At 42.3% G+C, this 15445-nt stretch overlaps 1 protein-coding gene across 1 annotated transcript in view; it reads left to right on the top strand.

Annotated features, from left to right (window-relative positions):
• Positions 1-15445, top strand: part of PDCD10 (programmed cell death 10) — a 37091-nt gene that overhangs the window by 12479 nt on the left and 9167 nt on the right. Inside the window, exons 2-6 of the mRNA XM_019503248.1 lie at positions 2487-2699; positions 6007-6060; positions 8858-8975; positions 9828-9954; positions 14647-14725. Of these exons, the coding sequence (XP_019358793.1) occupies positions 2604-2699; positions 6007-6060; positions 8858-8975; positions 9828-9954; positions 14647-14725 (474 nt within the window). The 5' untranslated portion in view covers positions 2487-2603. The remainder of the gene's footprint in view (positions 1-2486; positions 2700-6006; positions 6061-8857; positions 8976-9827; positions 9955-14646; positions 14726-15445) is intronic.

Below are 15445 nucleotides of genomic sequence, written 5' to 3'. Positions count from 1 at the left end.
CCCCCCCCCCCCCCCGCAGCAAATGCCACTCTGAGTGCCTTCCCTTGCCTGATCATTTGCTCTGCTTTCTTTGTTGTGCTCCCTGCATGACATCATGCAGATGCTGCTTTGCTTTTTGGTCCCCTCCTTGGTCTACCATGTGTCATGACCAGAGACTGCGGCCCTGGTGCCCCAGATTGGCCACCCCTGCTATAAATCATGCAAATATAGTGCTTTATATAATTTATAACAAATCCTTTCCTCAAAAACTTGTTTCTCTTCATTATTTGAAAATGAGTAAAGTGAATTGCAGTGATATGGCTGATGATCAGGTGACATAAGACTGGTTAAAAGAACAATTTGTGTAAGACTTATATATGCTCAACTCCTTCCCTCACCACTCCCCAACAAGGAATGATAGTTTTTGCATTAAGCTTTAACTGTTGTCTTTGACTTAGTCATAGGTAAAGACCAGTAAATTTTCTAATAACAATTTCTGTTGAGTGATAAACTCTGATAGTCTTTTCACATTGGCTGTCCAATATGACCATAATTCAATCTGTAACTGGGATGTTGAGCCTTCTTTTCAAGATCACGTTTGTTCATATGCTTAGTTATTTTGAGCCTGATATTTAAGCCTGACTGCTTTCTAATCCTGCAGGTGTATGTTCTTAAGGAAGCATTATCTACCATGTGTCTCACCATAAACTACTACATAAGTTTTTGTTTTCCACCTCCAAAAAGGAGGAAATTACAATGTGCGTGCATCTCATCATGCTATATTTCTCTTTAGATACACTCTGTAAGTTTTCTATTTGCTCTAATCAATATCTAAACTATCTGGCTAATGTATGCCAAATATCTGCTGGGGGGGAATAGTGATCTGTGTGACTAATGTACTGCACTTTATATTATCATGATGAGACTAGGGCATTGCATATCTTTTTAACTCCTGCCCATCTCTTGCCTCATGAATGCTTGTGCTTCTGAATTATTCTAACATTTATAATTATTCCATTGTTTAAAAAAATGCTGGATGGCAAGGAAATTTGTGGGGAGGTGAGCACGCTAGCAGGGAGTGAGAGATTGCAGAAGGATCTGGATAGGTTACAGGGGTGGGCTAACAGGAACAGGATGCGTTTCAATACGGACAAGTGCAGGGTGCTGCACTTGGGCAGTAGGAACCAGCAGCACACTTACACAATGGGGAACTCCCTACTTGAGAGCACGGAGGCAGAAAGAGATCTTGGAGTCATTATTGACTCCAAGATGAACATGGGCCGACAATGCGAGGTCATGGTTGGCAGGGCTAACCGGACCTTATCGTGCATCCACAGGTGCATCTCGAGTAGAGCCAAGGAGGTGATCCTCCCCCTCTACGCGACGCTGGTCAGGCCACAGCTGGAGTATTGTGTCCAGTTCTGTGTGCCCCATTTCAGGAGGGATGTGGACAACATGGAGAGGGTCCAGAGGAGGGCCACCCGCATGATCCGGGGACAACAGGGCAGACCCTACAGTGAGAGACTGCGGGACCTGAACCTATTCAGCCTCCACAAGAGAAGGCTGAGGGGGGACCTGGTGACCGTCTATAAACTCACTAGGGGGGACCAGAAGGGTTTGGGGGAGACGCTGTTTCCCCTAGCGCCCGCTGGCATAACAAGGAGTAATGGGCACAAGTTGATGGAGAGGAGGTATAGATTGGACATCCGCAAAAACTACTTCACAGTTAGGGCGGCTAGGAGCTGGAACCAACTTCCAAGGGAAGTGGTGCTGGCCCCTACCCTGGGGGTCTTTAAGAAGAGACTGGATGCCTACCTGGCTGGACTCATTTGAGTCCCGTTTTTGTTTTGGGGGTTTTTTTGTTCTCCCGCCCTGGCGGGGGGTCGGGCTAGAAGATCTTCTAGGTCCCTTCTGACCCTAAATCTATGAAACTATGAAACCATAAATGTCTGTGATAGGTTTTTTAGCTTCTAAATCATGGGCTAAATGTGGCCTAAGTAGTAATGCTTAGACAATATATGACTGTTCACTGATTAATTAGATGGATAGCCTTAATCTAGTGGCATTTACTCTCATTACAAAGTCCACTATTCTACTTGGCATGCTTGTTCATTTTGTGGACATTATCAATAAGTAAGAGAGAAAAAACAATAGTTACTACTAGATGTAATGCCTGTCCCCAAAAATCAGCACTTGTATGACCTCTTAAGGTAATGTTAAATTACCTTTTCTTTAATAGTTTTACAAAGTGTCAAGCTAGTGTGTGAATGCCTTTTAAAAGTGATGTCTGACTTATCAAAATATTCCTGTATGAGCTAAAATTACTTGCTTTTTAACATCATCATTAGGTAGAAATGCAAGGAATTTAAGAATTTTTTGTGAGCAAATCACCTCTCACAGTTATCACCTAGCAGTAAATCTACTGTTTGAAATCTCATGTTGTAATCTATCATTTAGAAATTGTGGTAGTAGATTAGCATTTATGATGTTTTGTCTTTTCCCCTTAGGGTAACAATTTTCAAGTTCTTTAAGTATTCTTACACAACGAGGAAAAGGAAGAAACACTTTGGTGAATGAGGAGTTTTTTGCTCTTATAGCATTTATCCTGAGAAGTGGGTCTTTGAATGAGGATGACAATGGAAGAGATGAAGAATGAAGCAGAGACTACTTCTATGGTTTCCATGCCACTCTATGCTGTTATGTATCCTGTCTTCAATGAGGTATGTTCTCCAGTTTATAGTGTAATGCTCTATTTTGACATTGGGAAATGTGATGCTTGAAACTAAGGGATTCATAGATTTTAAGGTCGGAAGGGACCTTTTAGATCATCAAATCCAACCCCCTGCCCTGAGATGAGATGAGTAACATAAATTATTTGTCTTGATATGAAAGGATTTCCTACAAATCCATAAAGCCAGCAGCTTCTTTCTCCTGACATTTTTCCCCCACCTCCTTCCCACTAGTTCTTTTTCAATGTTTCCTTTCTTAGTTTGGGAAGTTACAGATTTTTTGTAATGGCAAAAGTAACCTTGCATAAAAACACCCTGTTTTATGTGGGGCTAAAAATCTCTGCCTTTGAGATGGGAAGCCAAGTCAGATGATGTCTAAACAGTGTGATTACTTATAATGTTAGAGAAGTGGTGTATCTTCTGTATTTAGAATAGAAGGCCTTTTAATGAAGGATAAAGAGTGCTTTTAAACTGAAAAGTTAGAATTTCTAAGTTTTCTGAAGTTCATGAACTTGCATCAAGTCTCAGGATATCTGAGTCTGTTGTAGGGAGAAGGATAGTTTGTACAGGGTGCAGTGTACAGCTCCTGCTTCTGTGACTGTCCAGTAATTTACCTGCCGTATGATAAGTTATGAGTACAGTGGAAGAGAACATCAGACAGCAAGAAGTAGCTTTTTGTGCTAATGATTTAGTACAGGGTCTCCAACTACTAAGTGACTAAGGGCCACACCAGTGGGGATTGCATGTCTCATAGGTTGCACTAGCATGAACTGTGGGCTTCCAGGCTGAACTACCCCAGACCTCCCTGCTACATTGTCCATGCAGGCAACAGCTCTTGTTCCTCCACCCCCACCCCCTCATACTGCTGAATTGCATGTGTGGACAGTCACTACACCATGCATGGGTAGCCCAAAACTCAGCTTCTTTGCTGCAGCATTGCGCTGGCCCACCCTCTGGGGTGGGAAGAAGAGCCTAGAGACCCCTGGCTTTCAGCAGCAGGTGAAAGCAATAAGGAGAGTGGTGGCTGGGCAAGGGCTAACAGGCAGCCCCAGGCCCTAGTGAGCTGCTAGTTGCACAGCCCTGATTTTAATAAAACAATAAAGGAAGTGTAGATGGGTGGCTAGAGCTATTTTGGGATGGGCACTGATGGAGAAGGAGATGCCCTAGTCTTTTTTCATGTACTTAGAATTACTGTAACCACTGTGTGATAAGCCTATTAAGTTTGGGGATACATGTGCCACATCTGAATTTTTCTTTTGCTAGCTTTAAGAATGACTTTACAGTCCGAACATTTCAGTGCATGATCTCCCTTCTAGTATAAAAACTATACAAGAGAAGTAAGAACACTAAGCATGCTTTTCCTAACCAAACTAGCATCTTGGCTGCAAATCTTTGTGGCAGTAACAACTGCCAGAATAAGTATTAACTCCTACAGATATTTTCCTTTGTTAAAAATCGATGAAACTTTACGTTAATAATGTTTCTTAAGGTTACTGGTGGTGTATCTTGCAAAATATCTAGTTAAGAACTCAGATTTCTCAAAACCAAAAAATGCGGACTTACGCTCACACAACCTTATATCTGCCCTCTGAGTGATGTCCCCGCACGCTCATAACATGCACACTCTGTCTGTGAAGTGTATTGAACAGGAGCCTATCCTGCCCCAAAGTTGTACACTCATAATTTCGTAGTTGTTAGGGGCTGGGAGGGACCTTAGAGATCATCGGGTCCAACCTGATCCACAGAAGGAATGCCACATCTGCTAAATCTTATAACCATTTCAACCTTGATATACAATTCTATGTAAGATTGGAAACCCAGAGATTACACTTCTTTATGCTTTGCTACTAACACTGCTTATATGCAACTGTACTGAAATGTGGCATGCTGGATTTCTCAGAGTATACATGAACCTTTTTGCTTTGATACATACAGGGTCAGGCAAGAGAGATCCATCCCAGTGATACAGGATCTTCTCCTATCATAATTATATGTTTGACAAGCTTCTTTAGTGTATACACTGAATGCTGAATACAGGTGGGGCGATTTGCAGATAATTGGTAATAGCCCACAGGAGTTACAGGAGAAGGGCTAGAGAGAAAGTTGAATAGGTATGTGTCTTATTTCATGTCTGGCTTGGAGAGCTTCTGTTTTGCTGAACTTTACATAATTAAAAGTCATAAGATACCAGCAAGCAGCCTTTAATCTATGCTAACAAAGTTCTATCAGTGATATTTTTTCACTGGGTTTTAAGTGGTGGGAGCTGAGCGGTTTCATGGACAATGTAGAGAGAGTGTAAAGCTTATCTTTTTTGATTTTTTTTTTTTTAACCTGATATTTAAAATTCAAAATGAGTATGTGAAAATGATAAATGAACAGCTGCTTTCCTCTTCCATTAAAATGGAAATGACATGCATTAAGATTAGTGTATTAATAGCAAAGAGTGCCTGCACCTGCTGTGTAGGTGAAAGAATTAACTGAATAAAGAGCCAATCCAGAAATGGAGCTAGAATGAGTACTGGTTTATGAAAGTTAAAAATACTTGGTTAGTTTCGTAACTAGACAGCAAGCTAGCCGGCAGCTGTTTAAATATGTGTGTTAAATTTGATGGACTGGGCAGCTTCCACCCAAAAGTAATAAAAGAATTATCAGAGAAGTATTCTGACCCATCACCCTTTTAACTGTTCCTAGAATACTAGTTTTATTCCAGCCCGTTAGAATTCCCTTGGTTACTGAGCAGTTAGGCCAAGATCTGTACTGAGTGCAAGTCAGGGAAAGGTCAATCAGTAAAGAATTAAATGCTTCAAACCATCTTTTAAAGCCAGTTAACGTGACTTCTGACACGGGAAATAGATCTTGTTGGACAAGATCGTTTTTGATGCGATTACAAGTTTGGTTGACAAAGGAAAAATTGATTAAACTGACCTGGCTCATTCAGTAGCGCACCCCACTGAAGAAAACCCATTATCTTTCCAAATACTGGAACTAATTTAAGTTTGTTCATGGGCTCTGGTGTTTAAGTAGACTCCTGTTACTGGTCCAGACTTTGATTTTTTCAGCCTCATACAATTGCTTTCTTCATTAGCATCTTAGTTTTAGTAAATAGTGAACAGAATCATCCCTTCTTTTGGGATCAGATTTCCAGATCTCTGGCTCAAGAGAGTCATTGAGCTCATTTATTCCCTCTTTTCCCAAAGGAGTAAGCGGAATGGAGTAAAGGTACGGCTAAAGGTAACTAATTGACTTTTCTAATTCTGATGAAAACAGCATTGCTAATCATTCTAAACTTTCATTGCAGCTAGAACGAGTGAATCTATCTGCAGCTCAGACACTGAGAGCAGCTTTTATTAAGGTGAGAAGAAACTTATTAAACAAAGATTAAGCTGTACCTGCTATTTTGATTATGCTATAAATGGATGTTTGGAACTTGGCTTAATCTAATATGTATTTTTGGCTGTCTGTCTCCCTTACTGTACTATCTTCTTTTGGAAGCTGCTCTGAAGGAATCAAGTAGTTTACAGCTACAGCATCAACTTCTGCTTTTTTGGAAAGTCTGTTTTCTTTCTCTAGCTGACTTATTTCACTTACATGCATGAATGAAGTGTTAGCTTAAAGCTATTGACAGATGTTCACTTAACGGCATTATAGGATCTGATTTGCAATCCCAACAATCATTCCTCCTGCCATGTTATACATGCATGGCAGAATTCACAATTTTGGGATTGGCTCTCAGACCTCTGTTGTACCTTACAGGTGGAACCCGGCATCATGACCCCAGGCTCCCTTTGTACCAGCAAAGGTACCTGACAGCCAGCTGATTGTCAGCTGGATCTGGAAACCCACTGGGGTGGCTTGAGTCAGCTGCCAGTCATCTAATTGGTGGCAGCATGGAGACCACTTTGGGGCTCAAATGGGCCCTGGCATGGCCACACATTCATTTTAAGGTGCAATGGAAACCAGCCACAAAATTATTACATTTTTGACGGTTATTAATTGCTTGAATGTGTGGCTGGGTTACACTTCAGGGTGCGATTAACTGTTTAGAGCAGCAGAGGGGGAAGCTTGCAAGCGGTGGCTGCAGCCACCATCCACCACCCCATGCCACCACTCCATGTGCGACAGCTGCTCCAGGTCCAGCTGCTTCTCTGGCTTAAAAAATCCAGAATTTTCAAATTTCTGGCAGGTGCTTGGTCCCAAGCATGCCAGATTTATGAGGTTATACTATACTTATTCCCCTCTATTCAGCACTGGTGAGGCCACATCTGGAGTACTGTGTCCAGTTTTGGGGCTCCCCACTACAGAAAGGATGTGAGCAGATTGGAGAGAGTCTAGCAGAGGGCAGCGAAAACGGTTCGGGAGCTGGGGCACATGACTTCTGAGGAAAGGCTGAGGGAACTGGGCTTATTTAGTCTGCAGAAGAGATGATTGAGACGGGGTTTGATAGTAGCTTTTAACTACCTGAAGGGGGGTTCCAAAGAGAATGCATCTAGACAGTTTGCAGTGGTGGCAGATGACAGAACAAGGAGTAATGGTCTCAAGTTGCAGCAAGGGAAGTTTAGGTTGGATATTAGGAAGAACTTTCTCACTGAGAGGGTGGTGAAGCACTGGAACATGTTATTTAGAGAGATAGTGGAATATCTATCCTTGGAGGTTTTTAAGACCCAGGTAGACCAAGTCCCTTTGATCTAGTTGGGGATGGTCCTGTTTCGAGCAGGAGGTTAGACTAGATGAATTCCTGAGGTCCTTTCCAACCTTGTTTTTTTTTTTTTTTCTGTGATTCTATGACTTACTGTCAACTTTTTTTTTTTTTAATTAATTTTACTAAAGAGAGGAGAGGTAGCTTGTGGCTTCTGGACTTTTTGTTCATTTCTCAAGAAATGCATGCAAATACCTGCCTCCCTGAAAAGATGTTTCAGGTAGTTCTGCAAGGAATCTCAGCTTTTCTGGCTCCTTGTCCATTTTGTATTTAATAGTAATAGATGAAATGGATACACAGCTAGACTAGTGTTTGTCCCATCAGGGAAAAGAATCCAGGGCCCCTTCCTTTCCAGGGCAGGGGCCCATCTCACAGACCCATGCGCTCTCTGTCTTGCTCTGTTTATGGCCCCACATATCTTCCTCTCTTAGCTTCAGTCACATGGGTGGAGGGTATGCTTGGAAATGCCTAGTCCATGGTATGGGCCAGAGCACTTTGCAGAAAAGTGGGAGATGTGAATTCAGTCGTCCTCCTCTGGATAAAGGAGGTCTAAAAACTGTTTGCCACTCTGCACAAGTGCCTGACCCATCAGACTGTTAGACTAAAAAAGTTGCAGAGCTTTGTTCCCTGTGCATTGGTTCTCGAGGCAAAGTATTCTCCCTGGGTACCATACAGCTTGGTACCCAATTCATTACCTATCTCAACATTGTTCTGAGGAGAGGGCCTTCAGGCTCTTTTTGATGGCATATAAATCTGGCATGAGGCTAGCCTCAGTGCAGTAGTGTTGCTCTTTTAAAGCATCTTGGCAAGAAAGATGACCACTTACTAGGCTTCAACTGTTGCATCAAGTTTCTGAAGGAAAGTGGAGAGGACTTTTAGACTTTTCTTGATGAAACCTGCAGAAGCTCCCAAAATCCAGTATGATTCATAGATTTATATGAGTCTACCCCGGAGCACTTGAAAGAGTAAATCCACAAAACTGAAGGGTTTTTTTATCATTGCCCTGTACTAAAAATTGGTGCTGGCATGGCAGCATTATTGCGGGCTTGTGAAACTATTAGGTAGCTAAAATATAAAGTGCTTTGTTGGTGGCAGTTACCCTTAAGGTCAAAAAACTAACATAATAGTGAAAATTTTGCAAGGTGATGGAGTTCTGTTTTTCTGACTAGGAGTGCATCTTTCCTTTCCTCGTTGGTTCCGTCTAAAATCTTTCAAACTGCTCTTTCGTGAGCTGCAATAATTGATGCAAAAATACTTCCATAAGATGAGAAAAATGGACGTTTAGGTGGAAAAAATGCTACAGAAAATGCTTTGATGTTTGTTTTCTGTCTATTCTGCTTCTAGTTCTTAAATTGATCTTGTTCACATAAACTGTTGCACTGAATTTGAAAGTAATAAATGTTTACCCAAGTCTCTATATGCTTTTAAATTGGAATATCCATTTGCAACCTAGGCTGAAAAAGAAAATCCAGGTCTCACACAGGATATCATTGTGAAAATTTTGGAGAAAAAAAGTGTAGAAGTTAACTTCACAGAATCTCTCCTGCGTATGTCAGCTGATGATGTAGAAGGTATGTATCGTTGCTAAGGATGGTACTGTTGGATAAATAGCATAATGAGATCTTCATAGGAGAGGCAAATGTGGGGCTCAGGGTTCTTTTTTAATGTTTTTTGTTGTTTAAGTCTTGCAAATAAGCCTGGGAATACAGGAAGGTTTCTGATTCTGGACAGACTGTGTATTTGAAGTACATGTGAATACCCAAATAATGCATAATACTCAGGGTTGGATCTGGTTTTTTTGTTTTGGTGGGGGTGGAGGCTCATTTTAAAAGTAAAAAAGAAACCAAACAAAAAGCCTATTATAATAAACATACATGGTGGCATGGTTATATCACTGGATCCAGTGATTTCCCCCCCCATTAAACTTTTTGTGTCTATTTATCTTCTGTAATTGAAAATGCCTAATTTAATCATCTCAGTGAGAAGCAATAAATTATTAAAATGTACATGCATGTTCTTTTCTCAATATATGTGTGTGATTTCTCCCACCTCCAGTTTCAGACTGAAATCAGGAGAAAAAGTGCTAGCAATGTGCGTAACATTAGAAAAAAGGATTCACTAAAAAGTTTAACTCCATTAAGAACCATTTTTTAAAAAAAAGATTGGATTAATATAATGTTGTAATTTTTTTCATTGTTCTGCTTTGTTTGTTTACTACAGTAGTAAAAGATGTTTAATAGAATGTGTGTCTATTTCTATAGAAACTAACTGCAGTTTCTGGTGTATGCGTTATGAGGTCTGTGTGTCTTTTAAAAATACAGTTGAGATGCTGATGGTGAAACTTCATGAAACAGCACTTTTTTTAGTTGCTGGGCATAATTGACAGTTCCTAGTAATTTGTTTCAAATATTTTTCCCCATCAGAATATATGATTGAAAGGCCAGAGCCTGAATTCCAAGACCTAAATGAAAAGGCACGAGCACTTAAGCATATTCTCAGTAAGATCCCTGATGAGATCAATGATAGGGTGCGGTTTCTTCAGACAATCAAGTAAGTGTGGCATTCTTTATTTATCTTCAGTTCAGGCTGAAAGCATTGACTTTTAATGTTACACTGATGGGTATTAAAATGTTAGTTTTAGTGCTTGTTGACTACAAAGGAGATGTGACAGTGCCCTTCTCCTCTAGAAAATGTGGCTAAAAGCCTGTCCAGACACCTTGATCTAGCCCTGTCTGTCACCTAGTACCAATTAGAAGCAGGAATAGGGAAAATGCTCCATGTCTAAGTTCTACCGCTATTGCAATTTAAAAGACAAGCTTGATTGTGGTGGTACTTTGAGGAAACTTTTTGTTTCTGTCATGGCAGAGGTTTGTTCTATCACATTAAATGTGTCACTTCACCACATCTGCTGTGTGGATTACTTCCTTTGTGTCTATGCAATATGACAACTTGTTTGGACATGTTTAATGCAGAGACTTGGGGGTGGGGACACAACTGACTAGTGAGGGGGGTTAGATATTTAATACATGATATGTAAATATTTAAAACCAAATTTAATCAATTTTTTTCTGTTCAAGGTATTTTAAAAACCCAAAGCATATAAACTAGCTATGAGTAAATTTATAAGCTGCAAGTTCAGAAGCTTTCTAACCATCGCAGGAATATCGTTCTAGAACAGTTTTCTAAAAGGAACAGTTAGGGCCAGCAACATATCAAGCTCTGTCTTAAAATTAGTTTAAATTTCGAGTTGGACTGTAAAACTGGGTCCTCCCCCATTCAACTCTGCATGGCATCTACCAGAAATAAGTGCATGGGGAAGGCTGAACTGTTCTGCCCACTACTGTTTCCAGAAAGAGAGTGGACTGGGAAGGGCTGAGGCCAGAGTGGGCACACCTGCCTCTTTTTAGGCTCATCATAAAGCCCTGATGGAGGCATATGTGCATGAGTACCACAGCCCTTCCTGGTCTGGCTGTGCACAAGGCACATGTAACACTTTTACGTAGCTGCAGAAGCAGCACCCATGCTGCATAACACTTGAAAGGATTTTGCAGCAACCCAGTTGAGAACCACTGGTTTAAGTAAATGGTAGCTGACCCCAGATGTCAAAGAATGACATGCCAATTTGGACACCCACAATCATACCTGTCTTGTTTCCACAATTGCAAGTTCAGCAACACTGTATCAAGGACTGAGCTGTTTAAAATGTACTCGTTTTCTTCTGAAAATTGTCAATCACGTAAAACTCTGAGATCTATAGGGTTACTTCAGTTTTTAAGAGGGGAAAAGGGTTCCCCTTTGGTTTTATCTATTATTGGACCATGTACTGGGGGGAGAGTTCTGATCCTCAAAGGGAGTTTACAAAACATTGGATTTATGGCAAGTTATAACCTGCCTGCCATCTGATAACCACAGGTAACCTCTCTACATCTTACTAGCTACATTCTATCACCAGGTCAACATTTGTCCCTTCCCTCCCCCACCTGTCTCACACCTATCGTCTCCTGTGGCCTCTGATCCTCGTTGCCCCACATTTACTGTGTCACAGACCTGCACTTTGCATGTTGGTTTCTGTTCCATTCAGGAGAGCACAAAACAACAGCAGACTTTCCTTATGCCTGAAGAATGGTGTTTATGCCTGAAAGCTTGCAAAACCCAAGTTTTTTCCAACTATTTAGTTGGTCTAATAGGGTCACATTTACCTGAAGAATCATGTCTGAATTCAGTTTGCTTGAAATTAATAAGCTAGGTATCTGAAAACTACTAAACGTGAAACAAAAGGGATCAGACTAAGATATCGTATCCATGCAAAAACTTAAACTTGATTTATTAGTAGGGGTGTACTAATAGAGATTTTGGGGGCCGACACTGATAGCCAATTTTTAAGGAGGCATATCAGCTGATACCAATCTGAGTTCCAATACAGTTGTGTGCAGCTGGTAAGTGTTGTGGTGAAAGAGGAGGGAAAGGGTGTGGGTGGGCAGATCAATGTTGTCCATGGTGAGGGAGGGAGTCAGGCTGGGGTGGTGCGGACATGGGAGGGAGCCACAGCTTATCTGTGGGGTGCGGAGAAGGGGTGTGTGCCCCAGGAACTGCATGGGGCGGGGCAGGGCAGGCTGGGGCTGTGCTGTGCTCAGGGCAAGTGATGGCAGTGCTGGGAGGAGGCTAATAGTGGGGGGGCTGCAGCCACCCCAGATTTTGCCATAGCCCCCCTCATAGCCCTCTCCCAGTGCTGCTGCCTATCCCAAGCACAGTGTGGCCCCTGACCCCAGCCAACAATTACAGCCTGCCTGGCATGCCCTGCACAGATCCAGGGGCACACGACCCCATGCACTGCTGGACAAGCAGTGGGAGCAGTGGTGGGAGCCACCAGACAAGCAAACAAGCCTCCCCTCTTTCCCCCATGCCCCCTGGATGAGCTGTGGCTCTGTCCCGTGCATGCCCCACCCTGGGCCTACCCCAGCCCCACTCCTTCCCTCACCATGGGGGGCATTGATCTACATTCCCCATGCCCCCTCCATCCCCTCCCCACTCCCCATCCACCACAACAGACTTACCAGCTATATGCAGCTCTCGTAAGATGTTGGGCTGTGCTCCTTGCTGCCTGCATGCTACGCTGCAGCTGTGTGCATGCATAGACATCTGTTGGCCAAATTATTGGCCACTTCAGGCCAATTTCTGATGTAGTCAATTTTCTTTGTGTCGGTGCACCTCTGTTTATTATGCTGCTTTCATTGAACTTAATTTCACTGTTCTCCATTGATATAGTAATACAAAATGTAAGCAGTATCAAGCAGGAAATAGCCTGTAACACACTATCAGAAAAGTACCTAGGTAGAGCTGCATTTTTCCTTGGTGTCTAGGGGATGGGATTAAAAATTTTCAGAAGCACAGAAGTTTTGGAAAGTTTTTTCTTACCTTCCTTTGTTAATAGCTGAAATCACACTGTTTTTTAAATATATATTTCTTTGTTACTAACTGACACTGGTATAATAGTGGTTATAAGGGGTGTGGAGTTCTTTTGATGTGAGGAATGTGGCAGTAACATAGTTGCTTCTCTCATCAATATAGAATAGGACACTGAAGTGTTGTTGCAGGGTGTGTTTCTAACAGCTGATTTTAAGTCCTTCAAGATCAAAATAAGATGGAGTTGTATCCATCACGTCTGTGTGTGAGATTCTAGAATAAGATTGTTTTTAAAAGAAGTTAACTTATTTACCTGAATCTAAGATGACATGCCCCCCCCCCATAATTAGATTCTACACATGGAAAACTATAACAAATTTATAACTTAGAAAATTATAACAATGGATAGAATCTAATTATTGGGGGGCTGTCATCTTAGATGCAACCTCTACCCCGACACAGCAGGAGAGGAAGTGGCAGGGGCACAGTGGGATCAGCAAGAGGGAGAGAAGTAGTGGGGAGAAATGGGGGGGGGCAATCAGTCTGCCCCACTTTGTGTCTGTCCCCTCTGCTACCACTGCTACCAGGCTGGGCTGGGGCCATGCTGTGCCCCAGGCTGGAGTGTGGGGGGAGCCTGCAGGCACCAAAGCAAAGGTAAACATGGCGGGGTAGGAGAGGTGGCTCAGGGTCAGAGGCCATGGGGGGGTGGGCGAGGCTGGCAGCAGTTGCATCTCTGGCCCCATCCCAGAGTTGGGGCTAGTGTTGCAGCAGCTGCCTGCATCCCCTGTTGCCTTATACTCTGTTCCAAGAGAAGTGGCTTCCCCCCGCCCCCATGTTAAATGGGGGATGGGGAGAGGACCTCATCTTGGAATCAAGTAAATATGGTACTTTGAATGCTTTCTTCCAGTTTTGAACCCAGTGGTATCCTATATTAAGGTATATAATGGATAACTCTGGAACAAATTGAGAGTCAGTCTGCCGTTAGATCTACATGTACAACTACAGACATACCTCGGAGATATTGCGGGTTTGGTTCCAGACCACCGCAATAAAGTGAATATCGCAATAAAGTGAATATCACAATAAAGCGAGTCACACAAATTTTTTGGTTTCCCAGTGCATATAAAAGTTATCTTTACACTATACTGTAGTCTGTTAAGTGTGCAATAGCATTATGTCTAAAAACACAATGTACATACCTTAATTAAAAATACTTTATTGCTAAAAAATGCTAACCATCATCTGAGCCTTCAGCAAGTCGTAATCTTTTTGCTGGTGGAGGGTCTTGCCTTGATGTTGATGGCTGCTGACTGATCAGGGTGGTGGTTGCTGAAGGTTGGGTGGTACCAACATGTGACACAGAGACACAAAGTGAGCAAATGCTGTTGACAAAATGGCGCCGATAGACTTGCTCGACACAGGGTTGCCACAAAACTTCAATTTGTAAAAAAAACGCAATATCTGCGAAGTGCAATAAAGCGAAGCGCAATAAAACGAGGTATCCCTGTACTGTTGAGGCTGCGATGAGCTGCCTGCATATCTGGAAAAGAGCTTGGTTCTTACTGATTTAAATATATGAACAGATAATTGAGTTGTTTTAACACCAGTTTTTATATTAGTGGAAAGACGCTCATTACAGATTCTTAATTTGGATGTGGAATTGCTGATAATGTAACTTGTGTTTGGTCAAACTATTACATCTAAAATTATTTTCTCTTTTACAGAATTAATTTAGAAATGAGTGTGACTGATTTTTCTGCCTCAAAAATAAGCTTAAATTCAGTATTTAATAAAGCTCGTTTAAAGATGTTACAATTTAATTTTTCTCTTGCCAAATAGGGACATCGCCAGTGCAATAAAAGAACTTCTTGACACAGTAAATAATGTCTTCAAAAAATATCAGTACCAGAATCGGAGGGTATGTGAACCTAAATTTTTATACAGAATTTTGTTTTACTACTACTAAGTATAAATATGAAATATCTCATGATCCAGTGGTCAGTGGTAGGATTTAGCTGGTCACTGACAGAATGCTTAGCAAAAGTTACAGATAAAGGTGCAATCAGGCTTTGATTTACATTGTTGTTAAATTCTTGAAAAAACACTGTGGAAGTAGAAAATTGTGTAAAAAGATACCAACTGTCCATGGGAAATAAGGGTTTAGGTTCCAGATGTGGCTGGTAATTTGGCCAATAAATGCTTGTGCATGTGTTCAGCTGCAGCGCAGCACACAGGCACCAAGGAGCACAGCCCAACACTTGGAAGGCTGTGTGCAGCTGGTAAATCTGTTGTAGGGGAAGGGGCGTGGGGGGGCAGATCAAAGCTGCCTGTGGTAAGGGAGGAGTGGGGCTGGGGCAGTCGTTGACTGGGTGGGATGGGTGCGGGATGGAGCTGTGGCTCATTTGGGGGGTGATGGATCCCACTGCTGCATGCACCCCAGGAGAGCATGGTGGGGGGCAGCATGTGCCCCTGGATCTGTGCAGGGCGGGACAGGCGGGCTGGAGCTGCAGGCTGAAGCCAGGGCTGTGCCAGGCTTTTCTCTGTGGTGGCTGAGCTTGGGGTGAGCAGTGGCTAGAGGGGGGAGGGGGCTGCAGCCACCCCAGATTTTGCCTTAGTCCCCTTCTAGCACCTGACGGAT

Source organism: Gavialis gangeticus, unplaced genomic scaffold, assembly GCF_001723915.1.
Source record: "Gavialis gangeticus isolate Ggan-Ray unplaced genomic scaffold, GavGan_comp1, whole genome shotgun sequence".
NCBI lineage: Eukaryota > Metazoa > Chordata > Crocodylia > Gavialidae > Gavialis > Gavialis gangeticus.
Note: the sequence above shows the minus strand (reverse complement) of the source record. Positions and strands in the feature narration are given on the sequence as shown.